This window comes from Sorghum bicolor, chromosome 1, assembly GCF_000003195.3.
Source record: "Sorghum bicolor cultivar BTx623 chromosome 1, Sorghum_bicolor_NCBIv3, whole genome shotgun sequence".
NCBI classification, from domain to species: domain Eukaryota; kingdom Viridiplantae; phylum Streptophyta; class Magnoliopsida; order Poales; family Poaceae; genus Sorghum; species Sorghum bicolor.
The window spans coordinates 73962894-73990138 of record NC_012870.2 but is presented as its reverse complement, the minus strand read 5'-3'; the positions used below and the strand labels follow the sequence as shown (position 1 = coordinate 73990138).

The window sequence follows — 27245 nt, the reverse complement described above, 5'->3', positions numbered from 1 at the left end:
AGATACTAAAAAAATAATATAAATTTCAGCAGCATAATAATCACATACTAGTTGTCGCATTACAAAAATAATTTCATTTTTGTATGATGTCAATTGAAGATATATTTTATATCAAAGTTGTAGTCCTTAATGATATCTATAAGTTTATAGTTTTGAGTTTTCATATTTGAGGTCATTAACATACTCTATAAATTAATAGAAAGTTTTAGCAACATATTAATCATGCGCTAGGTCTTGTCGCCTTACTAAAATTATACTTTTTCATACTCGGTGCCAAATAAGATACATTTTATATTAAAGTTATAGCTAACTATGAGATTAACTGTGCCTTTTAGTTTTAAGGTTTTTTATTTGAGATAGTTAAGATAAAAAAATAATATTTAAGAGCATATTAATCATGTACCAAGCTTATCTTTTTAGAAAAATCATATATTTTTTTATTTGATGTCATACAAAAATACATTTTAAAACTTTGGTATAAAAAGTATCTTTATTTGACAACAGTACGATAAGCACTAGTACATGGTTATTATGCTCCTAAAATTTTATATTAATTTTTGAGCATCTTAATGATCTCAAATGTCAAAACTGAAAACTCCAAAGTTGTAGAGCTTACAACTTTAATGTAAAAAGTATTTTTATTTGACAATATACAAAAAAATATATTATTTTTCTAATCCGACAAGACCTACTAGTACACAATTATTATGCTCCTGAAATTTTATACTGTTTTTTAGAATCTTAACATTCTCAAACAAAGAAACTCAAAACTATAAAGTTGTAGATCTCATCAAGAGCTACAGTCTTCGTATAAATTTCATTTTTATCTGACATTGTATTAAAGAGTTATAATTTTTAATTTTTTTTGTCTTGTCACGCTATTTTCAGTGGCGTGACAGAACACTACTAGCGTGATAACGTTTTCTACATCCAAAATGTCATGTAACGTCGTGCCAATCACGGGCGGATCCAAAATAAGTCTGATTTGTTCATTAAATTAGTATTAAGTAGCCTTAAAATATTATTAATCTTTTTATCTTTAATTCTAAATGTTCACTATTTAGCTCCCCTTTATCCCCCCTCCTAGATCCGCCACTGGTGCCAATACATGTGACGCTAAAAGGGTCAGGTCCATAAAATTTCTCGTACCGTCTGCCGAGCCACGGCCACCACAGTTGCGAGTAGAATACGCAGAGGGCGGCGGCAAGTGTGTGCGCGCCGCGGCAAATGAAGTCAAAGGCCCGGGCGGGCACTCACTCTTTGTCTTTGGGTGGCCCTCGCGGGAAGCTCTCCCGTGGGCGTAGGTGACCGCGGCCGGCAAGCAAGTGCCAACGGATATCCCAGGGCCGCTCGCGGGGGTGTTCGCCCGCCGCCGTCGCCTATAAATGGGGATTGGGGAGGCCACGCAAAGGTCATGTCTCTCATTCCGTGGTCCCGAACTGCACTCTCTCTTCACCTGAGCACAGGCTCGCACAACAAACCTCGGAGTAGCTAACAGGCCCCGCTGGGTCCGCCGGCCGTCTTCTTCCTCGCCTTCTTCTTCTTCTTCTTCACCGCCTCAGCACAACCACCTTGCACTGGCTTCTGTACGCAGGCGGGGTACTGTGCATGCTGCGCCATTGTCCATTGCTAGAGCTCTGTTGCTCTCTAGAACTACCAGCATGCATGTCGCCGCCATATTGCCTAGACAGGCGCGTTATTGATGCTAATTTGCTGCAGATTGTGGGTGCCTGCTGAGACAAGCTAAGATGACCAAAGTTAACGGTCTGGTGGATAAACTCGCCTTCTGGCTCGGATGGATTGCTCTCCTGCAAGGTAAGGTTACTCGTAGACCAAGCCTCTGGTTCATTCCTCTCACTGCTCTGCCATTGCATTCTCTGAGAAACTTGGCCTGTAACTATAACTGACATTGCTGCTTACTTTGCTGGTTCGTTCTCCGTCTGTGCAGGCTGCATGGTGAAATCTCTCCCATACGATTACTCTGCAAGCATCGAGGCAAGTCCCCTGCTCCGCTCCTGTGTGTGTGTGTGTGTGTCCTGTTGCTTTCGCAGTTTCACCTGCCCATAACCCATCTGGGCAGGACACATTCGTGGTCCAGCAGAAGCTTCACCGGCCGGCATTCGAGCTTAGTTTAGCAAAATAATATATAATCATTGCCGCCAATTGGCTGCCTTTTGTCACGGGCTGCACGATAATCCACCCCACCGCACGCAATTCGTTCCCGTTGTGAGCTAATACTGCTTAAGATGGAATTCCCGTCGTCCCCTATGTTAATTTTCCCGTACGTACGTTATATGCTTTTCAGTGCCATGCACGACGGCGGCGCCGGCGCCGGCGTAGCTGTGTCCGTCGATGTCAAGTGTGTGTGTGTTTACGTGTCATATAAGCCACGCCAAGCTCGACAAAAAAACACAAACGACGTCATCTAGCATTTTTTAGACTACAACACTTCCCCAAATTTAAAAGATTTGGTCCACGTGGCATGCTGCACAAGTAAGCTAAAACCATCGTTAGAGCGATCGATTGTCTGATAATCTCAGGTACACGCATGCATGTTTCTAGTTATACCAGCAAAGCAAAGCATCTGCTTATTGCCAAGATCAAAGGAACATCCCTTCGTTAAGGATTCCGATGGGAAACTTGCACAGCTGCATCCGCCAAAATTCAAATTGATCGATTAAAATCAAATTAACGAAAAAAAAAAGTAATGATGGTCGCGTGCTGCAGTGCCTGCCGGAGCCGCTGGAGCCGCAGTACGGCGGCGGCATCCTCCGCAACGCCGACTTCAGCGCGGGCCTCCGGGGCTGGTCCACCTTTGGCTACGGCAGCATCGCGGAGAGCAAGTCGGCGGCGGGCAACGGGTTCGCCGTCGCGCTCAACCGGACGCGGGCGTACCAGAGCGTCAGCCAGAAGGTGTACCTGCAGGGCGACACGCACTACACCCTCTCCGGTAACGATGGATCGCCCTCGCCGCGTGTGGTTTCCGATTCCTTTCGGGACTGAAATGTTACTGATCAGCTCCGTCGTCGCCCCGGCTGGTTACAGCGTGGTTGCAGGTCAGCGACGCAAGCGCCGACGTGCGGGCCGTCGTCAAGACCGTCGGTGACTTCGTCCACGCCGGCGGCGTCGTCGCCAAGGCCGGTTGCTGGTCCATGCTCAAGGGCGGCCTCACCGCCGCGTCTTCGGGTCCGGCCGAGCTCTACTTCGAGGTAGGATTCAGTAATAAGATTCATTAGTTCGTTGGCTTCGCAAATTTCACATGATCGTGTGTCCGTCCCTGCAGAGCAACGCTACGGTGGACCTGTGGGTGGACAGCGTGTCGCTGAAGCCCTTCTCCAAGGACGAGTGGACGGCGCACCGTGCCCAGTCCGTGGTGGCGGCGCGCAAGAAGACGGTGAGGCTTCAGGCGACGGACTCCGCGGGGAATCCGCTGGAAGGCGCGGCGGTGTCCCTGGACGCGGTCCGGACCAACTTCCCGCTGGGCGCGGCCGTGAGCCGGTACATTCTCACCAACTCGGCGTACCAGACGTGGTTCGCGTCCCGCTTCGCGGTGGCCACCTTCGAGAACGAGATGAAGTGGTACAGCACGGAGCCGGCGCCGGGGCGCGAGGACTACACGGTCCCGGACGCCATGATGGCGTTCGCCAAGTCCAACGGCATCGCCGTGCGCGGCCACAACGTGTTCTGGGACCAGCCGAGCCAGCAGCCCGGGTGGGTGCAGTCGCTTCCCTACCCGCAGCTGCTGGCGGCGGCGTCGCGGCGGATCCGCTCCGTCATGTCGCGCTACGCCGGCCAGGTCATCGGCTGGGACGTGGTCAACGAGAACCTGCACTTCAACTTCTACGAGGGACGCTTCGGCTGGGACGCGTCCACCGCCTTCTACGCCGCCGCGCGCCTGCTGGACACCGGCTCCGCGCTCATGTTCTTGAACGAGTACAACACGCTGGAGCAGCCGGGAGACATGGCCGCGCTGCCGGCCAGGTACCTGCAGCGCCTGCAGCAGATCATCGCCGCCTACCCGGAGAACGGCGCCGGCATGGCCATCGGCCTCGAGGGCCACTTCACCAAGCCCAACATCCCCTACATGCGCGCCGCGCTCGACACACTGGCGCAGGCCGGCATCCCCGTCTGGCTCACCGAGGTCGACGTCGCCCCAGGCCCGTCGCAGGCGCAGCACCTGGAGGAGGTGCTGCGGGAGGCGTACGCGCACCCGGCGGTGCAGGGGATCGTCATCTGGTCGGCGTGGCAGCCGCAGGGGTGCTACGTCATGTGCCTCACCGACAACAACTTCAAGAACCTGCCGCAGGGGGACGTCGTGGACCGCCTCATCGCCGAGTGGCGGGCGAGCCCGCGGGCCGGCGCCACGGACGCGCAGGGCTACTTCGAGGCCGACCTCGTCCACGGCGAGTACAAGGTCACCGTCAGCCACCCCGCGCTCAACAGCTCCATCTCCCGGAGCGTCAAGGTGGAGCTGGGCTCAGGCAGTGAGCACTACTTCATTGACATGCAGGTCTAGACCAGCCGGGCTATTCTTATTCTTCAGTTGCTAGGTGTAATGTAAGATTTCAGTCAGGGCACTGGATCATTACCAGTTAATTACCTGCTGCCCGTCAGAACTGTGAAAGCTTAGATAGAAGCTTAGTCATTCGTGTGTATCATCAGTTTTCACCTTGGAAAATTGCAATGGAAAGCAAAGGAAAAGACCATTTTTAATCCTACTCTCCAAGATTCCAAAGTAAAATGTTCCATGCTTCAGCTTATCGCCCTTTTCCTTTTTTTTTTCCTTAAAGCTTATCATCCCCCCTTTGGCTTTGGCTTCAGGTCAACGTTAACTGCCTCTGTCGCCATTCTGATGCTTATTTTTCTTATAATAATGCATTTTTTTTTCACTGAAATGAGACTCGAGGAAAAACTCCGATTCTCTTACATTTCCTGTCGTGTGCACAGAACATAAAGAGTTCCCAGCCTGGTTGCTTCATTTGCATCAAAACAAATCTACATCATTCTGCTATTCGACTCAACATCAAGTCACAAGAATAAGTTCAAAGACTGTAAACTGAAAACCACAAACAACGGCATGTACGTACTCTCATATAACTATGGAGCTAGACTTTTGCTTCATTAGGTAGAACATTTGTGTTCGGTGTTGCAAAGATCTCCATCGGAGCAATTAATTTTTTCAACCATAATCAGCTAGAACGAATAGTGACAAAACAAAAGAACATTAGCGCCCTAGCAAAAGTAAAAATAAAACTCCTAATTATCCCTAAGGAAATTCCAGAGAGAGTTTATTCTTTGAGATGTCATCATCTCAACTCACGAGTCACGATTATGACCACTGTTCGTTTTAGTAAGTTATGTAAACAGTTGACGTCATCTAGAAGCCAACAAGCAGAATTGGGCGAAAAGCGCAGGCACAAAAAATGCCAAATTTTCGTCCACAACACATCCAAAGTCCCCAACCTAGTTGCATCATTTGCTAAAAAACAAACCCATGTCACACTCTACACAGCTTAAATAATGTGAACTCTGCTATTCTACTCAAGATCGCATTCACATTACAACAGTACGTTTGAAGATTGTAAAAGAAAAGCACAAACAGCAAAAAAAAAAAGCTCCGATATACATCACTAATTAAACAGGAGATGCTATGGATAAGAAAGCAACTCTTTGATCGTGCCAACTTTCTTAAAGCACCAAGTCGTCACGAAGCTTCAACAAAGCCAAACTTGCCAAGCACAGCTGCTGTTTCCTTCCTTGAGCTGCGATTTTGCACTTGGTGTCAAAGATTATTCAGTCTAAACATTGTGGTAGAAACAGTTTCATGCTTCCATCGCTCAATTTGATGAGGGCATTTCATTAAAGTTTTAAGGAATTGATATGACTAGTACCGCTTACCTTCCATCTCTCAATATCTTGTAGACTCCTGGTGTTATTAGATCAACAATTGTTGAACCAGCACGCCCAGAAGGAAGTACTCCACCATCAAAGACACATGAACAATGTGGCCATAAACCCTCAAAATCTTTGACACTGACACTACTAGGCTGTCCGCTTAAGTTGGCGCTGGTAAGTGCAAGTGCACTTCCAGCGCCACGAGCAATGGATCGTATGAAATCCAGATCCGGCACACGAACTCCAATGCTATCCAAGCCAGGATTAAGTGATCTCTCTAATATGCTGTTTTCACCTAAATGTAAACAAATGAATACTATGATCAACACCACAGCCTGCTTAAGACAGATGTTACATAAAACTAAGAAAAACAGTGTGGTAACTGACCTCGTTTTAGAACAACAGTGACAGGCCCAGGAAGTAGACTATCAAGCAAGCCATGTGGCAAGTGGTCCACTAAAGCAAACCGTGATATGTCTGAGACATCAGCAACACAAATTGCCAGAGGCCGTGTTTGTATACGCCCTTTGATCTCATAAATACGATTAACTGCTCCCGCAGAGCTGTCATGAAGAGTGTTTTAAGAAACCAAAACATAAATAAAGAATACAAAAAATGAAACACGGCCAAAGAAACTCCTAAATGAAATTCTCATCTTGAGACTTGAAAGGATGAATCGGTCCTAATTTCTAGTTGGGGATAAAAGCAGAATCAGAAAGTAACTAAAAGAGATATATGAAATGTTTGTGTGTGTTTCCTCTCACCAAATTTTATGGGTACAGATTCCTCATTACTTGATCCTGCAATTATTATGAAGGAACTTTGGACTCACTGTGCTACAGAATATTGCTGTATAACTGTATTTTGTCCTAACATAGGGCAAGGCATATAAGCATTAAAATTCCTATGGGACTAGGGGAATGAAGAAAACACTAACCAGGCATCACACGCAAACCCGTATATGGTATCAGTGGGCACCGCAATCACTTCTCCTCTGTTGATTGCATCAGTTGCTTTCAAGACATGATCTTTCATTGCCGGGAAAATGTTTTCTGCTGTGGCATATATTCTGCGAGCTGTGTTTTCTGACACCCTAACTGAGCAGGATACTTGACACTTCGTCTCATGTTGAGAGGGTAATCTGCTTACCTTAACAAAGCTGAACATAGAAATGTGTCACCGTGTTAGCATGCATGTAGTAATGCCGATAAAAGAAACAAATAGTTGTCCAGTGCAGAGTGCACTAAAAAAGAGTCTCCATGAAAAACATAATTCTCAAGCAAATACTTTTCATGGAATATTTTATTTCAGTAGCAATATGTGACATAATTTAGAAACTGAGGATGAAGATTCATCATGCCCACAATTTTTCAATACTGTTTGTGTCTACAGTTCACTGGCAAACCAAGAAACCTAAAATCCCAATTTTCTCGTGACTAAAGATACACAGAATATCAATCAACAGACCCAATCTATACTAATAATGATATGAAGTCGGTATCATGGGGGTAACAAGAAGCTCAATCAGCATAAAGGTACTACTGCCAGGCCAAGGTGCCCAAGCGCAACGGCAGGGAAAGCGGGGCCACTGGGACCTGAGCTAGTATTATTTGTTTACAAATACAAAATACAAGCACACTAATTTGGATTGTTTTGTTTCTGCACCTTTGGCCATGGTGCAGCCTTTTGCGTTCCAGCACTAACCCCCCTCAACTCATATCTTAATGCTTATAAGCTTCTCATATCATGATTCATGATATCCATTCATTGCTCTCTGCTGAAATGTTGTCTAGCCTAGACTCTGTTACCACTGAAAACTCAAATAGTCAAATGTGTACTCAAGACAGGCTCTAATATATACTAATGACTTCAGTGTGTACCAAAACATCAAATTCATGTGAATTTATTCCTTGCTTTCATCTCTTATATTATAATGTGGTAAGTAACATGTGTATAAAGCATTTATCTTGATGTGGAAAGATACGAGCAAATGAATTGATACACATAGTCACATATTCTATCAAAAAGATCCTGAATTATAGACTTGTTAAGAATTTTTTTCTTTCTTTTGCCTTTGGAATCTAAAACTATGCCCTGTTCCTCAGCATTACTTAAGGAACAACGTTTTCCTCTCACAACAAATCAGCATAAGCCAAATTTCAGCGAAATGAACAGGGATTTGAAGAATGGACTGAGAATTTGAAAACAGCTCAATGAAATATCTTTATTTATTAAAAATAACAGGTTTAGTTCCCTATCACTAATGATTCATGTTCGTGCAGTGTGCTAAAAGTTTGATTTGTACTCGGCACAAAAAAAAATTGTCTTAGGGCCACCTTTGATTTGCCCCAGGCCACCAAAGTCTCAGGGACGGCGCTAGCTGCTACTGGTGGGTACTTTACAGATACAGTGATGTTCAAATACAAAAGAATCACTTGCCATCACATGGTTTGTATCCAGGTAGTTGGGAGGGAATGCAACTGTTCATGCATTTTGTATTTTCCATTCTCACACACATACAAAGGAGCATAAAAACATACCATAGTAATTTAACTGTTAAATAAAGTTTGGCAACCCAGTAACGATACTAACGCGCCAATTTGTGGCAGTGGCAGAGCTAATGTAATTGTCAGAGCCAGCTCAACCCGATGAACTTTCCGATTTCAATTGTGAAACGATCAAATCACCCTTCTAAGGAAACAAAAAATATATATTACAGTATGTTAGACTGTGAAGCCCAGCGCCTGATCCCGGTGACACAATACTCTGGCTCCTGTACTGGGCACGGGCAGTGGCATGCTTATGCGCACTAGAACAGGTCATGCTTGATGGATACACTCCTACTACATGTCAATTTGTTTCTATATATATATGTAGTTAAATAACTGATAATGCTTATAGCATATCAAGATTATGAAACGAGGGCATCGAACGATTAGGGAGCAAGCGAAGGAAAATTGACCAGAGGACAGAGAGAGATAATAATACCTCCGAGCCAGAGGCTGACTGGTTGACGGAGCACGGACCAGCGGTAGTCTCTCCCCCGCCGCCTTCGCGCACGCCTTCATCTCCCCTCTCCCCTCTTCCTTTCCCCGGGGCCGCCGGAAGACGGGAGGAGTAGCGGAGCAGGAGGTAACAACTAACAAGAGGTCTAGGTGGGGTCAAACGAGTTCGGCCTGGCTATATCCGAGTATCCGACACGGGTAAGGGGTCCCGTGTCTCTCTGACAGGTGGGTCCAGCGTACTCTCTTCCGGCCTCCCGGGAGTTTGGCGACCCGTCTCGGGCTCTTGTGTGAGCTAGGGTTTAGGCACTAAGCGGCGGCGAGGATGGCGGAGGCGGTCGTGAGGTGCCTCCGGGACGGACGGCTCGACGGAGAGCACGCGCCGGCGCTGGCTGTGGAGGGATCGCTCCAGTGCTGCTCGCTCGCGGCGGGCGCGATGCTCCACATCGCGGCCGCATTCGCCTCCCAGGTCGCCGCAGGGAAGGCGCAGGCCAGGTTTTGTTAGTCTCTTAGCCTCCTGGTGCGTAGGCTTTGCGTAGATTTGGCTGATGATGTGAATTAGCTTGGTTGTGAACTTTTGATGGTGCAGGGGGCTGGTTGTTGTGGCATTTGATCGGAGCCCGCAGGTGTACCTGGAATTCATGCAGCGTCGCGGCCTTGACGCAAATGCTTTGAACCGATGGTATGATCTCACAGAACCATTTCTGATAAATAGAAGTTGTTTGTTTGTGCACGGTCCAAAACCGTGAATATTTTTCAGACACACGGAATGTTACTCTGACATGGACATTGATGTTGGAATTTATCTCCAATTTGGGGTTTCTATTCAGATTTTTCTTTTAATGGCAAAAGATGGTGCAGAATTGGCAAAAAAAAATGGAGTAATTGATAAACAAGAGCCTCTTTCGTACCAGGGTGGTCTACTGCCAATGTAGCTGCTGCTAAGCATAGATCAAAGAAGATTCTTAGATTAACCAACTTTCTGGGGTGGGAGCTTATGCATTTTCATTCCTGCTTAAAATATATCACTAATTTTGATTCGTTGTTCGTCTTGGTTGGCTGAGCACAAATTTAACTATTGGTATCTCAGCTTGTGCAAAATCAGACTTTGGATTAGTTGGTAACACAAATACCAGAAACATCTGTGGGGCCACTATGCAAAGAAATTTTAAACTTAAAATTCATAAATGCTCATAAAATCTCCTTCTCAATTTAAATCTGAAGTTGATATACCGATTTGGCAGTTTGACGTGCCATCTGAAGAGTTAAATGCTCAAGCCATCTGGACACTCTTTTGTCACACTATCTGTAAGGCAGAATGCATTCCTTTTGATAAAATGTAGATGACAATTTTGCATGCATTCAACAGTGTTCGAATATTGGATTGCTATTCTGACCCCCTTGGATGGAAGCAGAAGATTCAAAACCAGCAGCATCAAGGGAACAGTGCAAAGCTCTCAACAAACAAAGAGAACATTACTGTTTATAGAAGTGTGAAGGATGTTACAAAATTGCTGTCCTTCACTACTGAACTTGGAGGAGGTATTATCTACCATAGAACATTTGACCTGTTAATATCTCTTTGTTTCTTCCCTAATCCTAACTTGCTTACGTTATGGATGTCAGATTTTGAAGGAGAAGGCAAAAAGTATTTTTCTGTGGCTGTTGACTCAGTAAGAACTAACTACTTCTCTGTGACCTTTTTGTGGGTGGAAACAATACTTCGGATTATGTATAGTAACTTTGTTTCCCCCATAGACAAAACTGGGTTCCTACTGAGCTTAATATCATTTGTTGAAGATTGTTTCATCGCCCATGTTTAATTATGTATGGAACTGATTTAACAATACCTGGAGTTCGGATTATGTATGAGACATAATTAAACAGAAGATATATTCTTATACTTCAATGGTTTTGTTATTGGAGTTCAGTTGCTGTTCAATAGGTTGTAATTGTGGTGAATTATCATTAGCATATCTCTAACTAACAGCCAAATCATTATCTCACCAACAATAGAGCAGTATGACATCATTCCAAAGTATTCCACTATTTTGTTTTAGTTGTCATTGTTTACTGTTTGAAGGAAACACCTATATTATCTCTTTATATAATCCAATATTGAAAAGATGAAAGTCCATTGACTCATTGCTCTTATATATTTAACTTTCATTTGATGCTTAACACCAAACATCCTCTATGTTATTTCAGATTAGCTCCATGTTAAGGCATGCTTCAGTGCCATCAATTTCAGGCCTTCTTAGTAATCTTCGAAGCCATGGTATCCCTGCTTGTTCTATCTTCAATGCATATCATAGTGTTAGTGTAACCTTGAGCAGCTGAAACTGAATTTCTTGCAGTGTAATAATATTTTCAGGGATGTGAATCATATTTGTCTTTTAGTGTGAGTATAGATCTGTAACATTGTACATGCTTATCTCAAACTCTGGACTTCTAAATGCCTTCAAGTAACACTAAAAGTGCATTAATATATATGTGTCCTATTGTAGAACAAGTATCATCAATATTTTGGATGATACGTTCAGACCTTCATGAGCCCAAGGTGCCCCGAGCATTTGAATGTCTTTCTACTATGGTTGCTTGTGTGGAGCCAGCACTTGTGGATCCTGTTTGTGGAGAGAGTCCTGGAAACATGTCTATCCTTGAGCAAAATTATTCAAAAGTAAAATTTATTGTGCGCCTTAAAAGACGAAATGGACGGGTGAAGCACCTTGTAAGGCTCCCTGTTGCTTCAGTGTTCTTATTTTTTCTTTCCTTCTAAATTCAATTGAGGAAAGCTGGTTGATATTTGGTACAAACCCTACCTGTGCAGTATGAGGACCTGTATATTGATGGCAATGATATCAAATTTGATTCTGCTCCTTCTGTGAGTATAGAAGTGAACCAAAGTCTAGTGCCTAAGGTTAGTTCTACACTCTAGATTATAGAACAATTAAACACTGTTGTGTGCCACTTATGTTAGTTGTTACTCCCATTTATAAATATTAGTCGTTGTTGTAAATTGTGATAAGTTGGTTCAACAGGTTCAGTTCAATCTTGAGCTGTCAGAGAAAGAGCGCAGTGACAGGGCAAATGTTGTTCTCCCTTTTGAACATCAAGGTAAATTTTATGAAGCCAAGTTATTTCTAAGTAGCATCAGTTTAAGGTTGTGTTTTGATTCTGGGAGGTGCTTTGCATCTGGAACTTGACTTTCCCACATTTTATCTCAGGAAATGGTGAACCAATTCGTATATATGATGGTCGCCGGTCCCTACCTGAGGCTCAGCGTGACCCCAATTTAACCGCACCGGCCCTTGTGGATGAAATGAAAGCTCCCAAATCTGGAACTGCAAAGGGTGAAATACATTACTTCCGTGATTCAGATGACGAGCAACCTGACTCAGATGAAGATCCAGATGATGATTTGGACATATAAGAGTGTAGGTGCTCTTTACTTTAGTAGGTGGCATGCGCATGCAGATGAACTTTAAGGTATAGGTTTGGACATACAAGTCTGAGCGTTGAGAATTGCTATCTTTTGTAGGTTTGTCTTTTGTTTAGCACTTCCACGCTTTACCTTGTCAATCTTAGTTGCACAAACCTTGCAGCGCTAAAATTAATGAATTGTATTACTTATTTTAGAGTATGTTTGCACAAATCAACCTTGCTAAAGTTTTGATAAAACCCAAAGAATTTGGCGTTTATATCTGTTTAATTATATTGAATGTTTTCCTTGCCATTCTTTGTCACATTTGTAGGTAGCACAAACCTTAGCCAACACTTTTTACTACATGAAGTTTGATAGACTAGTTTGTCCAACAAACAAACAAACATAAATAACGGCATGTCTGACTATGTTTTTTTCCTTTTAGACTATGTTAAGGCTGAAGTACGCAATAACAATAATTTGTGTGCATAATTCTTAATTAATGAGTTGTTATATTTAATTTAATGATAAGACGATTTTGTTGTTCTGATCTCACTGTAATGTGACTGAGTCTAAGAAACTCCTCACGAAATGTAGGCCAACTATTTGGATTTTGGAATAAAAAAGATCATATGTATATATATTTATATAGAAAAACAGATTGGAATGTTACAAGTTAGCGACACCGTCATACAAATGGGAATGTTACAGTGAGCGACACCGACATGATGCGTGGAGTACTCTTAAGCAGTTAATTAGCTAGGCCTTTATGGCGGCCTCCGATTTGGTGTCGAGGTCCACCGTCTGCACGATGGGCTCCTTGAGCGACGCGTGCTTGACGGTGACCTGGTACTCGCCGTGGAAGAGCTCGGCCTCGAACACACCATTGCTGTCCGTCATGGGCTTCTCGGGCACCTTCCTCCACTCGTCCAGGAGCCTGTCGACGAGGTCCCCCTGCGGCAGGTTCTTGAAGTTGTTGTCGGTGAGGCACATGACGTAGCAGCCCTTGGCGTGCCAGGCCGCCCACATGACGATGCCCTTGACGCCCGGGTGGCCGAACCCCTCCCTCATCACCTCCTCCAGGAACTCCACCTGCTTGGGCCCCTTGGTGACGTCCACCTCGGTGAGCCAGATGGGCACCTTGGCCGCCGCCAGCGTGTCCAGTGAGCCCCTCATGTAGGGGATGTTGGGCTTGGCGAAGTGGCTCTCCAGGCCGATGCCGTACTTGAGGTCCTCGTTGCCCGGGTACGACTGGATCTGCCTCAGCTTGGCCAGGTACTTGGTCGGCAGCGGCGCCTTGTCGCAGGGCTGCTCGATCGTGTTGAACTCGTTCATGAACAGGATGGGCTTAGGGTCCAGCTTGGCCACCTCCTTGAAGATCTCCCCGGACGCGTCCTTGCCCAGCTTCTCCTCGAAGAAGCTGAAGTGGAGGTTCTCGTTCACCACGTCCCAGTGGATGACCTTGCCGGCGTAGCGGGAGACGACGCTCTTGAGGTGCTTCGCCACGGCGGCCCTGAGCTTGTCCACGCTGAGCTTGCTCACCCACGGCATCTGGTGGCTCTGGTCGTCCCAGAACACGTTGTGGCCGCGCACCGAGATGTTGTGCTTCTCCGCCAGCGCCAGCATCTTGTCCGCCACCACGAACCCTTCCTCACCCTCGTTGTACTCCGTGCTGTACCACTTCATCGCGTTCTCCATCGTCGCCCACTTGAACCGCTTCGTGAACCACTCCTCGTACTCGGGCATGTCCAGGATCTCCTTGGTCATGGCGTTGCCCAGGGGAAACCCCTTGGCCACCCACACCACAGACAGCTCCGCGTCCGGCAACGGCTTGCCGCCGCTCTCCACCGTGATCTTCACCTTCTTCTTGCGTTCCTGCATTGGAATCGGAATCGGAATTATGTTCCACTGCCATTTTTTGGCATTGGGTGGCTGGAGAACCCGCATTACCTTGGCGACGACTTCTTCGCGGTGAGCGTTCCACTCTTCAAAGCTGAATCCCTGCAGCGCTATGCTCTCCGCCATGATCTCCGCGGTGGAGTTGCTCTGCACTCATTATTGTAACGTCTCGTTGGACTGATTAATAGTTTGCAAAGATTGTCCTGCCAACTGAGTATTACATTACCTCGAAGAAGAGATCGCTCTTGCCTTCGGCGTAGGAGGTGGCTCCACCCTTGAGCAAGGTCCAGCACTCAGACTTGGCCACGATCGCGCCGGCGGTGTTGAACTTGCCATCGGGCGTCACGATTATGGCAGTGATGTCGCCGGTGCCCTTGGAAAACTTCAGCCAAACTGGGAGAACATTGAGGTAGTATTAGCTGCATCGTCCTCGACGCCTGGTGGTCGACTGATCACAAGGACGATCTCGTGGATGAGTGAATTGGACAATGTATATGAGTGCCGATTACCGGAGAGTGCGTAGTGGTAGTCCTTCTTGAGGTCGACCTTGAGCACGGAGCCCTTGATAGGGCACTTCTTGCCACTGGAGTCGGCGGCGCTGATGATGCCGCCTCCATACAGAGGTTTCTCCGGCTCCTTGATGCACTGCAATGCAAGCAACGGTGTCGAGCAGGGCATATAAGTGCTGATGGAAACGACGACTTCACAACTCACAGGGTGTGTGGGAATGTTTTTACTAGGGGCATAAAAGTGCTGCTTACCTCAATGTTTGCGGAGTAGTCATAGGGGACCGTTCCTGATGATTTCGTTGAGGAAACGTCTGCCTTTTCTGATGTTTCCTTGGGGGAATAGCCACCGGTCGTTTTTGTTGGCTGTTCTGAAGAATAGCCCTTTTTTGAAGTGACCAAGGATCCTGCGTCGAGAGGATAGATGGTTATGCATCACAGCATCAGAACCTTTTTTTTTTTGAAATTTCAGCATCAAGAAATTTCAGCATTTTGATCTTGCACATACAGAACAGCCCTCGATTGTGAGTCAGTAGTTTAATTAGAGTTCTCCCGCTGATGTAATATTGTAAAAAAACAATATGTTTTTTATGCTTATACATATTGATTGAGTCAGTAAATTTGCTATTACATTTGAAAAAAGAAAATGCGTAGTTAAATCTAATTAGAAAGAACTAACCTTCAAATAGCACGATCAACACGATGAAGACCAACTTTCCTGTGGAAACCATCTTATTATTTCTTTTGACGCTCTACGATGCGCACCGTATACTTCGAAAGGCTTTTGTTTATATAGTAGCTTTTAGAAGAGAGAAATGTTCAAAAAAAAGCTTTTAGAAGAGAGAACAACGGGGGACCAAAGAGCTATATTTGGTCTAACTCTTCTTCAAGATGCAAATGCAATAAGGTGGGATAAAAATAGTAGGAAGGCCGTTTCACATATAGTAGGTAACATTACTCCTAAGTAACGCATGCCCAGACCCACTTGGTCACTATTTAGGGTAATGCACGTTGTTGGGAACAACTGCATACATCAGCTTATTTGTATTGCTACAATACTACTCCCTCCATTATTATAAATACTACTTGTGTTTGGACAAGTTTTGTTCAAACATTTGAAACTTTAATTGTTGTATATACTCCATCCATCCTATAATATTGTGTATTTTAATATTCAAATTTGTCCTCAAATATAATGTATTCTAGAGGATAAAAACTAATTTTACGTTAAATACCTTTTATTGATCAACCAATCACCATTAATCACATTGATGATAGTGTCTACTCCCTCCGTCCTGTAATATAGTGCATTCTAGCATTCAAAATTCGTCCTCAAATATAATACATTTTAGAGAACGAAAACCAATTTTGTATTAAATACTTTTCATTTATCAACCAATTACCATCAATCACGTTGACGGTAGCGTCTGATTAAAAAAATGAGGGTAATAGTGTCTTTTTATGTTTTTTTTCTTAATTTGTCCTAAAATTACTAGAATGAATTGTATTGCAGGAAAAAGAGAGTAATTTAGAAAATAAATAAGTGTACATGTGTCTTTTATGTTTCTCTCTTAATTTGTCTTAAAATTGCTAGAATGCATTTATATTATAGTACAAAGGGAGTCTTACTTTTATTTATCATAATTAGTGCCAAGAAAAGAAAGTCACAAATAACTTGTTGTCATTATTAATTACTAAAACCAAATTAAGGGTCTACATGATTTCAAAAGTATCAATAGTGTGAGTGTCTCGTGCCTTGGTTTGAGTTTTGATATGACACGTACGGCACATCTCTATTAAGCTACCTTTAGCAAAATTAATAGCGTCGTACTAGTAGGTAGTGAGATTGGTAATGTTTGTTCTTTACGATTCGTGTCCACAGGCACAGGGATGAGATAAAGCTATAGAGGATGCATGTATATTGAAGAACAAATCGAATTCCTCCTTTTGTTTTATATGAACATCACATGGATCGCCTCACCAGGAATTCTATCTCTCGGGCGCCCTATATATGTATGTGTATATGACTGACTGACTGACTGACGACATCACAAACCACAATACCCTAGAATCTAGACCCACAATCATGCACATGCACACGTGTATGCGTATGTATATCAATCCCCTCCTATCCTAGTCCTAGCTAGTAGGAGTACTTGGAAGGAGGCTACGTAGGTATATATGTAGGAGCTAGCTAAGGCAGCAGCTAGACGTGTATGGTGTACTCGCTATCGGTGTCGGTCTCCCTGTCGACGCTCAGGCTCTGCACCACGGTGGAGTTGGCCACCGGGTGGCTGACGGTGACCTTGTAGTCCCCGTGGAACAGCTCGGCCTCGTAGTATCCGTCGGCGTCCGCCACGCCGGCGTGCGAGTGCGTCTTCCACTCCGCGATGAGCTTGTCGACGACGTCGCCCGTGGGTAGGTTCCTGAAGTTGCTGTCGGTGAGGCACATGACGTAGCATCCCTGCGGGTGGCGCGCCGTCCAGAGGATGATGCCGTGCACGGCCGGGTGCGCGTACACCTCCCTGAGTATCTGCTCCAGGTAGTGCGCCTGGTTGGGCCCCGGCGCGACGTCGATCTCGGTCAGCCAGATGGGCGCGTTGGCCTTGGACATGGTGTCCAGCGCCGCGCGGATGTAGGGGATGCTGGGCACGGAGAAGTGGCCCTCCAGACCGATGGCCATCCTGGCGTCGTTGGCGTTGCCCGGGAACTTCTTGATCTGGAACAGCTTGCCCAGGTACTTGCTCGGCCCTGCCATCGGGTCGCCGGGCCACTCCAGCGTGTTGTACTCGTTCATGGACATGAGCGCCTGCGCGTCCAGCTGGTGCGCCTTGCGGTAGAACTCCGCCGACGCGTCCCACCCGAACTTGCCCTCGAAGTAGTTGAAGTGGAGGTTCTCGTTCACCACGTCCCACGCGATCACCTGCCCGGCGTACCGCGACATCACCGACTTGATCCGCCGCGCCGTCGCCTGCTGGAGCTGCTGGTACGACAGCGACCGCACCCAGGACGGCTGCTGGCTCGGCTGGTCCCAGAACACGTTGTGGCCGCGCACCGCGACGCCGTGGCTCTTGGCGAACCGCAGCATCGCGTCGGGGACCGAGTAGTCCTCCCGCCCCTGCACCCGCTCCGTGCTGTACCACTTCATCTCGTTCTCGAACGTGGTCACCGTGAACCGCGACGTGAACCACCGCTGGTACGCCGGGCTCTGCAGGATCTCCGCGCTCATGGCAGACCCCAGCGGGAAGCCGCTCCGGACGTGCTCGATGCGCACCTGCGCGCCCGGCACGGGCTTCCCCGACGAGTCCCTGGCGCGGAGCCGCACCGTCTTCTTGCGCGCCGACTTGATGGCCGCGTGGTGGTGCGCCGCCCACTCCTCGCGGGAGAAGGGCTGCAGCGAGACGTTGTCCACCCAGATGTCCACCGTCGTCGTGTTGCTCTGCATGCATCCAAGCTCTTCTTGTGAGTTGTAAGAACAGAGCATATATAGCCTGACACTAACGGCTTCTCTTCTTGCAGCGATCATGCAATGCAAATGCATCAGGTTTGTTTACCTCGAAGTAGAGTTCTGCCGCGCCGGAGGCGGGGGCGGTGAGGCCGCCTTTGAGAATGGACCAGCAGCCGGACCGCGCTTCGACGCCGCCGGCGTGGATGAATTCGCCGTTGGTCTTCACCACGGCTCTGATATCGGCGCTACCATTGCTGACCTGCAACCAAGCTGCATATACCAGTACCAGAAGAAAAAACACAAACTCAATAAGCTGAGCTGATGATTCATCGCTGCGATTGAAATTTTTTTCCCCCGGAGGAAAGCCGGGAGCTCACACACTGACCTGACAGAGTGTAGTGCGTGTCGTTCTGCAGGAACACCTTCTGGCTGACGCTCTGGTACGGCCGGGTCCGGTTCCGCGCCACGCCGTAGCTGTTGCCGCTCTCTGACAAGCCTTCCTCGACGGCGCCGTACCCGAACGACGACCAGCCCTGGAGGCCAGCGCTGAAGTTGGCGTTCCGGAGGATGCCGCCGCCGTACTGAGGCTCCAGCGGCTCCGGCAAGCACTGCACACACACACGTTTCGCAGCATGAGTGTTCAGGTCAACACCCGATCGAGAAAAAAAAAAGTCAACACAAGTTTCACCTTCCGTATAACAGTATCGTTACATTTTTTTTTCACCATCCGTAAAGATGGCCGCGCGCGGTGAGAAAATGAAAAGTATTGAGCCTACCAAAGATGTATGTAGTGTAACTGTCGAAGTGCCGGGCCTGTCAAGATCCCAGTAAAAGCCGTTGAAAAGTTTGTGTACGGTAACTAACCGTGGACTAAAGTAAGAGGATGCTACTACGCACATGCCAGATTTTAGTTTGGTGCACTGTCACTCATTTGCAGCCCCAATATAGCTATTGGTCTATTTCAACTTTTCTTTTGAATTATTTGACTACAAGTCAACTACTGTAGTACTTAGAAGTAGAGGCAGGTATATTATACCGTATACATATATAGTGTTTGACTCGCCTGCAAAAGTCCAAGTGATCGCGTATCTAACTGACGGCCTAACATAGGACTAACAAACGAAACCACGTTCTACTTGGCACAAGAAACAATTGAGGTGGCTGACTGTGAAACCAAACTGTGGTGTGCAGAATAACTGAAAGCAAGTCACTTTTAGGCCTTTGTTTGGAAGCCCCTGACTTTCCTATATATACTGCACCGGCCGGACGGATTCACACACGAGTAACCTCTTTTTTAGCCTGAGACCGAGCCAAATATCTTCACCAACCAAATTACACCAGAATAGGTTAATTAAGCTGCAGGTGAGGGATCAGTGATCTGTCCAATAAGCTAGCCTCAGTGGCGGTCTGCATGATAGCATGATCCGGTGTGTGGCAGACACTGGGGGTACACACGCCCTCCCCTGCTTGGTGCACACCAGAAATTCAAGCGAAAAGGGGCTCTGGTTTTGACCGCGTCGACATGTCATGAGGCACACGCCGATATACGAATATAATGAAGATGTGTTGACACACAGAAAGTCAGAAACAACAGTCTGGTAGTCAGCAAAGTTAGTTGTATTTGGGCTCTGATTGCGGCACACCGATCAGTGGGTTGGTTTTTTGGTTGCTAAATTGCTATATTCTACTTTTATAAGTAGTATTTGGGAGTATCGGCTAACTTTTCCAAGTAATTTTTTCAGAAGCTATGTGCGTTTTGATGATGATCTGATGACAATACAGAGCCGGTTCATGACATCAGACCGGGTCAAGAACTCAAAAACGAGATGGGCACTGTGGTTAGGCACCTGGCCAACTTATATATTATTCTGTTCTTGTTGGAAATATTTGCTCCTGTTCGATCGAGGAGGGAAAATTTGGCAGAATGGCTGTGAATTCTTGTTGCTCCTACTTGTTTGGTCCATCTGCACCAACCCATGATCGATGTGCATGCTGCCCGATCAAAAGCGTGGGTAGACTATTGCGCCTGAAATATTACTAGTAAATGAACCAAAAAGCTAGACACACTTGTATTTATGAACGAAGTGTAACCTTCCTGTCCTGTGTTCACATGGCCAATAGATCGACTGGGCCTAATTAAAGAAAGTTCGCATGATGATTCTATTATCACTAATAAACATTTAATCTGTGACCTGTGCGCGTGCCTACATACACGCAACATGTCAAAATCTCGTCGATCCGTCGCTAGTGAGTGATGTGAGTGCCTCATCAGTGGACTCCGACCGGCACAAATGAGCCACGGGATCGGAAACCAGCAAGCTAGACAAGTATTCTCTTTGTGTGCGCAGCTAGTGCACGAAATGGCCCACGACGCACACGCATGTCACCTGTCAGTTACATGTCACGCGCGCGCGCCGCCGCCGCCGGCGACAGGCAACTTACGACGGCCGGTGTTAACCAACCGCTCGTATGTGCAAGTAGTAAACTGCTGCCAGCATATGGTACAGTTCCTTTTTTTTTTATTTCCTACGATTTTGTTTTTGAAAGAATAAAAAATAAATGCATATAGCGGCAGCCCTCAGCAGGGATAGGATGCGTGACATGCGCAATGCGATGTGGAAGCTGACGATGGTGGGGCTCTGGTGGATCCATGCAGCACGGTAACAAAGTTCGGCAGCCGGGCACACGTCACAGGTATGGATGGACGATGAGCTATAGCTAGCTAGCTACACTCCGTAGAAGAGAGGGAGAGAAGAAGTTAGGCGACCGGCATGCATACCTCAGAGCTGGACGAGTAGTCGTAAGGAAGAGATTGCACCACGCGAGGAGCAGCTGCGAGGAGAGGAGATGAGAGGAAGAACCAATACGTATTGTCTCAGAACTCAGCTGATGAACGAGAAAATGAAGCTAGAACGAATTGAAGAAGAAGAAGAAGAGCCTAGCTAGCTAGCTAGCGAATGGCGGCTAGTTAGTTCGATCGAGCTTTATTTACCACTCAGCATGGCGACCCACAGCAGCGACAGGAACAAGAAGGCTTGGGCTCTCCCCATTGCTGCAACCCCCCTCTCTTCCATATATCTCTCTCACTTATCTCTCTGTGTACTGAGAGATGGCCGAATGAAGAGGCAGAGAGAGATGCTGGAGAGAGAGGGAGGAGGAGGCTGCTGCTGCTAGGCTATAGCTAAGCTCTGATGAAGAGCCGAGCTGCTGATTGCACCGTGCATGCCGCAGCATCTGCTTGGGCTATTTATAGAGGTTTGTTGGGTAGCTTCCCCCACTACTCGCCACCGCGGCCGGCCGGCCGGGGTAGCTTGCGGCCTAGCTAGCGGGGAATAGGAGTTGCTTGGTTCCCGCTTCCCGCTGCAGCTGGTTAGTTAGTTATGTTCAAACGGCCGATGGGTCTTGGGCCGTGTGGTGTGTTTTATTTCCTTCCTTCCTTTCGCGCGCGCGCGCATGGGGTCCTTCAAACCAAGTACCGGCCAGTCGCTACGGGCTACGGCTCTAGCGTCCGGCCGGGGGCCGCCGGGTCCGCGCTGCTGTGTGTGCGCTCGGCTTCTTTTTTGACCCCGTTTCGTCACTCGTCTCCACTGACGAGGACCTCCTCCTGCGACGGGTCCACCGGGTATAGTAAGTATAACGGATTTCTGACGTCATTGTTTCGTTTCGTTTCATTCATCCAAACAAGGTTCAGTACTACTCTCTCTATCTTAGGCCTTGTTTAGTTTCCAAAAAATTTTACAAAATTTTTCAGATTCTCCGTCACATCAAATCTCTAGACGCATGCATGAAGTATTAAATATAGATGAAAATAAAAACTAATTGCACAGTTTGATCGGAATTGACGAGACGAATCTTTTGAGTCTAGTTAGTACATGATTGGATAATATTTATCAAATACAAACGAAAGTGATACTATTCATATTTTGCAAAGTTTTTTGGAACTAAACAAGGTAAATTATGGACATTCCAAGAATCTCTCAAGTTTGATCAAAATTTATTTCATAACATCATAACATTTATTATACTAACTAAGTATTATTAGATTCTTTATTAATTATATTTTCATAGTATGTCTATTTAATGTCATAAAATCTTTATAATTTTTTCTATAATTTTGGTTAAACTTAAAATGTTTTGAGTCTACAAGATTTTTGTAATGCATTATAATTTGGAATGGAGAAAGTATATGCTACGTGCTTTAGTTCCTCCTTGTGAAGTTTTCTGAAAAAAATTAAACTAGGAAGGTGCTCTCAGGGAGTTTCTCTACTTTTAGTACGAACTGAAGTTTTTGTCTACTTGAAGAAGAAAACCTATTTGGAGGAGCTTTCAGCCTCCTTAAATTAGATTTCTAAGGAAACAAAAAACTGCTAATAAAGGCTTCCTAAACACATGCTATTCACTTGCTACTTCTGGATGGTACAGTTGTTATTCAAGCAGTTATCCACTTGCTACTTTTGGATGGCCTCGTTCGTTAGTTCATTAATTATCGGATTGACGAAAAAACCGAACATACTCCCTCTATTGTGTAATATAGAACATTTTAGAAATTATAAGACAAATTAAAAGAGAATATAAAAGATGTATGTACCTTCACTTTATCGTCAACTTGATTAATAATAATTGGCTGATAAATGGAAAACATTTAATATAAAATTGGGTTTTGCCTTTAGAATGTATTATATTTTATAAATTTTGAATGCAAGAATGAACTATATTACAAAACAGATGAAGTACATCCCTATTTGTATAAATTATTATAACAACTCTAGCAGGTGCCCTCAAAATCAGAGTTTCTATTTTTGATTTGATAGTTGTAGGACATACTCGTCACTTATTTCCCACCTCTATCCTTATATTTTTCACCCGATGGCCTCGTCTCCTTGCCTGGGCTCCCCAATTCCTTCCATTGCTGCAGTACTTGTCTAAGGCCTTGTTTAGTTCCGGGAAAATTTTAAATTTCGCTATTGTAGCACTTTCGTTTTTATTTGACAGATATTGTCCAATCATAAACTAACTAGGATCAAAAAGATTTGTCTCGCGATTTACAGTCAAACTGTGTAATTAGTTTTTATTTTCATCTATATTTAATGTTTCATGCATGTGCCGTAAGATTCAATGTGATGGAGAATTTTGAAAACTTTTTGAATTTCGGGGTGAACTATATGGATGGATGGCCGCTCTAGCGAGGGTACGAAAGGAGAAGGGGCGGTGAGGAGTGGCACATCGTCATGGAGAGACGCAGGAGCAAGAATAAAACAGTCAATTATTCGAGTCGCTTGAGGGAATGAGGGGTGAAGGGCCAGATTTGAGGTTGAGAGCTCTAATCGAAGAACGTAAGGAATAATCCGTTTATTTATTTATTTATTTTAAAAAAATGAACGAATTTAGTTGACTTGCGTTCGTTTCCACACTTGCCCGGCCGGCCTCGCAGTCGCAGGTTGTCGATAGCCTCGGCAGCTTGCCTGCTAACCGCCGGCTCACGCCTTTCTGTTTGACCCCGGCAAGTGGCAACGACGACGGTTTGCTGACGACGGGGTGAGCGTTGTCAGCCAACATTCGCAAGCTACCGGTCCGGCGCCTCCCCGTACGCTACGCCACACCACGGGGGGCACCGCATGGGTGCGTGCGTGCGTGGCCTCCTCGCTCTTGGCAGCGAGCGGCTCTCGTTCTCGTCGGAGTGCCGTGAGGGCAAAGACCGCGCAGGCGCTTGAGTTCATCCCGGGAGGTTGGTTACTCGGCGACGGGGTAAAGCGATCGAGATGCATTAAGAAAACTACTTCATCTTGCTTGTGATGCTAGTTCATTGCCAATCACCAGCTCTTGGAAAGCTGCGCTGCTAAGTGCTAGTTACTGCTAGGAGTAGTACCTAAGTATACTACTAGTATATAGCAGGCTAATAAGTAATAACAGGCTACTGGTGTGCACGTTAAGGTCCAGACAGACTTCGGGTGCAGCGAAGCAACAGATGCAGAGTATGCAATGCGTGCGTGCGGCTGCTTGCCCATTTCTCTTGGTGTTGGCCGAGGCCGCGCCGAAATCCCTGGAGCGCGTCCACACCGCAGCGGGGTCAGCGCGATATCGTCAAGAATCATTTCTGGAGCTTGCGCCATGATGCGCGCGTGGATGTCTGCATTTGCCCATGCAACAGCGACGTCCATCGCCTTCAGCACACTCTGTGTTTCATGCTAGGATCAGTAGCGTTCTGCGCCTCTGTCTGGACTCTGTAGGAGAAACGAATAGGTTTCCGTATTCTGATGCCTTGTGATTAGTGAGTCAAGCTTGTTTTTCATACTCCCTTGCTGCTTGCTATCCGCTTACTTGCCAATTCGCTTGCAGATCAGCAATCAGCAAGAGAATTGACATGAAGCAACCTTAGATTGCCCCTAGGCAGACATGTGAGGCCGTTCACATACTTCCTCCATCCTTTTTTTTTAATAATCTCGCTATATGATACGTGTTGATCAAACTTTATTAAATAAGACTATGCCTGTAGAAAATATTAGAGATATTTATATATCTTTAAATGAGTTTATTACAAAAATAGATCTGACAATTTATCTAATGATACTAATTATGTATCATAAATATTAATACTTTTATTCTTTGGTTAAAGTTAAGTATGTGGCCTCTCGAAAAATGAAAATGACAGTTAAAAGAGACAAAGGAAGTATTTTATAATATTAACACATATAACTTAGATGTTTTAAGCTAGCTAATTTAGGAATCAATGGATATTTGTAGTTATTAAAGTTGAGTAAATCTTATGTTCCTTGCCCAAAAAAAAAGAGAGAGGGAGTAAATCTTATGTTAAACGACATGGTCATATCTTACGAACAGCCAGTGCATTGTGGCCTTTTGATCTAGTTTATAAGGCGCGCACACACACATATATCAAATTCAAACTTCAAAATCCTTGACCGTAATTTGATTAACAATTTTTAATATTTTGATTAACAATTTTCAACTACTACAAAACAAAATTTGATACTTTAAGATTTATATAATTAAATATGCCATCCAATGGTCATAATTTTATGACCACAAAAATGTAATATAAATAAAATAAATAAATAGTTATTCCCTCCGTCCAAAAAAATAATTATAGGATTTGTGCAAGTCAAACAAGTTTAACTCTAGCTAAGTTTACAGTGAATAATATTAATCAGGTGTTGCCAAAAAAAAATAGTATTAATCAAGATGTGTCCGTCGCAGTTTTCTTTTATTTTGTTGACAACAAAGTCTTGTCACAGTATACATTCTACGAAACAGAAATACGAGGACGATTAGGACGTGATTGACAGAAGCTTAGCCTGATTGGGTTGGGCAGGCCTGTCTTTTCCAGAATAGCATACTCCAACATTGCCCCCTGCAAATTGGCTGCTGCCGTGGCGGATCCGTGCGGACGAGAGTTCGGGCCCCGTTGCAACACTAAACATACTTAAAACAAGCCAATTCAATACTTCATCGAGCATTCCTAAACAACCTCAAACGTTCGAGTTTTTATGACGTCTTGTATCAAACAAGAATAACAAAAATTGCACATTTCATGGACACATTTTTGTTCTTTAGAGGTAGAAAACATTTCTATTGATAACAAGATATATGTTGACTCCATCATTCTGGAGTATGTTAGATCTATTTTTCATAGGTGCTTATGAAGTTATAAGGTGTATATTATTATTATTATTATTATTATTATTATTATTATTATTATTATTATTATTATTATTATTATTATTATATATATATATATATATATATTCAGGTGGGTGTGATGCATGTATTAGTGTTTACGTATTTTTATTAAAAAAGATACACCTTTAATTTTGTGATAGAAATAATTTATCACATAGAGTTGTTCTAAATAAAAGTTATTTAAAGAATTAGAGTTTCTATCTTGCAACAGAAAATTAAATAGGTTCGAAGTACTTAAATATAAATTTTAAATAGAGATAATGCTAAGAGATATTACTCCGAGTCCAAGATAAGACAAGATATAGCATATTTGAGTCATGTTCACTAACTTTGATCCCTGTGATTCAGGTGGTATATTTACACCTGCAATAGTTGAGAGTGAGCATGATTACACAATGTACTCCCTTGGTATGAAGGTATATATTGCCATTTGTGAGCTCTGCTCATGTTCCCTCAGTATACAACCACAAGACTAGCCGTGCAAATGATAAATTAGAATAGGCAGTAGAGAGGGATGTCAGATTCATGAGTCACATGAAGTAAAGACTTAGTATGTTAGTACTTTCAGATTTCAGTACCTAACCATGCAAGCCTGCTAGTAGAATGGTCCTCAACTGACACAGGCAAGACTAGCACAACCAGAGCACAAATCTACTCCTTAGAGTCGGTTCTATTGCTCAAACCAACCAAGCAACATACTTATTCCCACTTGGTCTCGAGTTTATCATTCAGCATGGACCAAAATCTTTCTTTGACTCACATAGTAATCCTATATCTCGCAACTGACATCACACTCGACTTCTATTGTATATATACCTTGGCTAAATAAGTACCATGTCTTACAGATACAAGTTGGGGTTAAGTTTTGATATAAAGTGTATAAATTAGTTTATAAAAAAAATATTGTTAGATAAAGAAAGGGTGTTAGGATGCTCCAACCAAACATATATAGATATATATTGTTATTTTTGAATTTGTTTGTTTTTTGTTGTGGACTCTTCAACAAACTATATATAAATCATCAAAAACATTTAGTACTTCCAAATCTCTAAATAAATCAATTTCTGAAGATGTCTGAAGTCAAACTTTTTAAGTTTGGCTAAATTTACATAAAAGAGCGTCCAGATTTATGGGACCAAATTAGTGTCATTAGATACATCATAAACTATATTTTTATAGTATGTTTATTTGGTAACAAAAATATTTGTGCTTTTTTCTATGAATCCAGTTAAATATAACAAAACTAGAAGATACCATGTGCGTTGTTGTGGAGATTGTGAAGAATTTTGAATGAAATCAAGTGAAGATGATGTGGATAGCTTGTATTAAAATGTTGAAAATTAGTGGGGTTATATGACTACTAGTGTAGATGGTGT

General features: G+C 44.6%; 4 protein-coding genes and 1 pseudogene across 4 annotated transcripts; 2 read left to right on the top strand and 3 right to left on the bottom strand.

Moving 5' to 3' along the window:
* On the top strand, positions 1443-4710 carry LOC8081875 (annotated as a pseudogene).
* Positions 5398-9046, bottom strand: LOC8054234 (yrdC domain-containing protein, mitochondrial). Its single transcript, XM_002465642.2, has 5 exons — positions 8884-9046; positions 6833-7054; positions 6283-6458; positions 5899-6190; positions 5398-5762 (listed from the first exon to the last, which is right to left on the bottom strand). Exons 1-5 carry the CDS (start codon positions 8961-8963, stop codon positions 5705-5707), a joined length of 828 nt encoding a protein of 275 aa, XP_002465687.1. The 5' UTR covers positions 8964-9046; the 3' UTR covers positions 5398-5704.
* Positions 9075-12598, top strand: LOC8081874 (elongator complex protein 5). Its single transcript, XM_002468274.2, has 9 exons — positions 9075-9392; positions 9487-9579; positions 10267-10439; positions 10524-10570; positions 11106-11175; positions 11405-11628; positions 11728-11817; positions 11939-12014; positions 12125-12598. Exons 1-9 carry the CDS (start codon positions 9223-9225, stop codon positions 12328-12330), a joined length of 1149 nt encoding a protein of 382 aa, XP_002468319.1. The 5' UTR covers positions 9075-9222; the 3' UTR covers positions 12331-12598.
* Positions 12933-15493, bottom strand: LOC8081873 (anti-sigma-I factor RsgI6). Its single transcript, XM_002465641.2, has 6 exons — positions 15406-15493; positions 14982-15133; positions 14730-14865; positions 14447-14613; positions 14272-14367; positions 12933-14196 (listed from the first exon to the last, which is right to left on the bottom strand). Exons 1-6 carry the CDS (start codon positions 15455-15457, stop codon positions 13081-13083), a joined length of 1719 nt encoding a protein of 572 aa, XP_002465686.1. The 5' UTR covers positions 15458-15493; the 3' UTR covers positions 12933-13080.
* LOC8081872 (anti-sigma-I factor RsgI6) lies at positions 16646-21394 on the bottom strand. The gene is made up of 5 exons (XM_002465640.2): positions 21167-21394; positions 20954-21006; positions 18560-18782; positions 18281-18444; positions 16646-18165 (listed from the first exon to the last, which is right to left on the bottom strand). Exons 1-5 carry the CDS (start codon positions 21246-21248, stop codon positions 16933-16935), a joined length of 1755 nt encoding a protein of 584 aa, XP_002465685.1. The 5' UTR covers positions 21249-21394; the 3' UTR covers positions 16646-16932.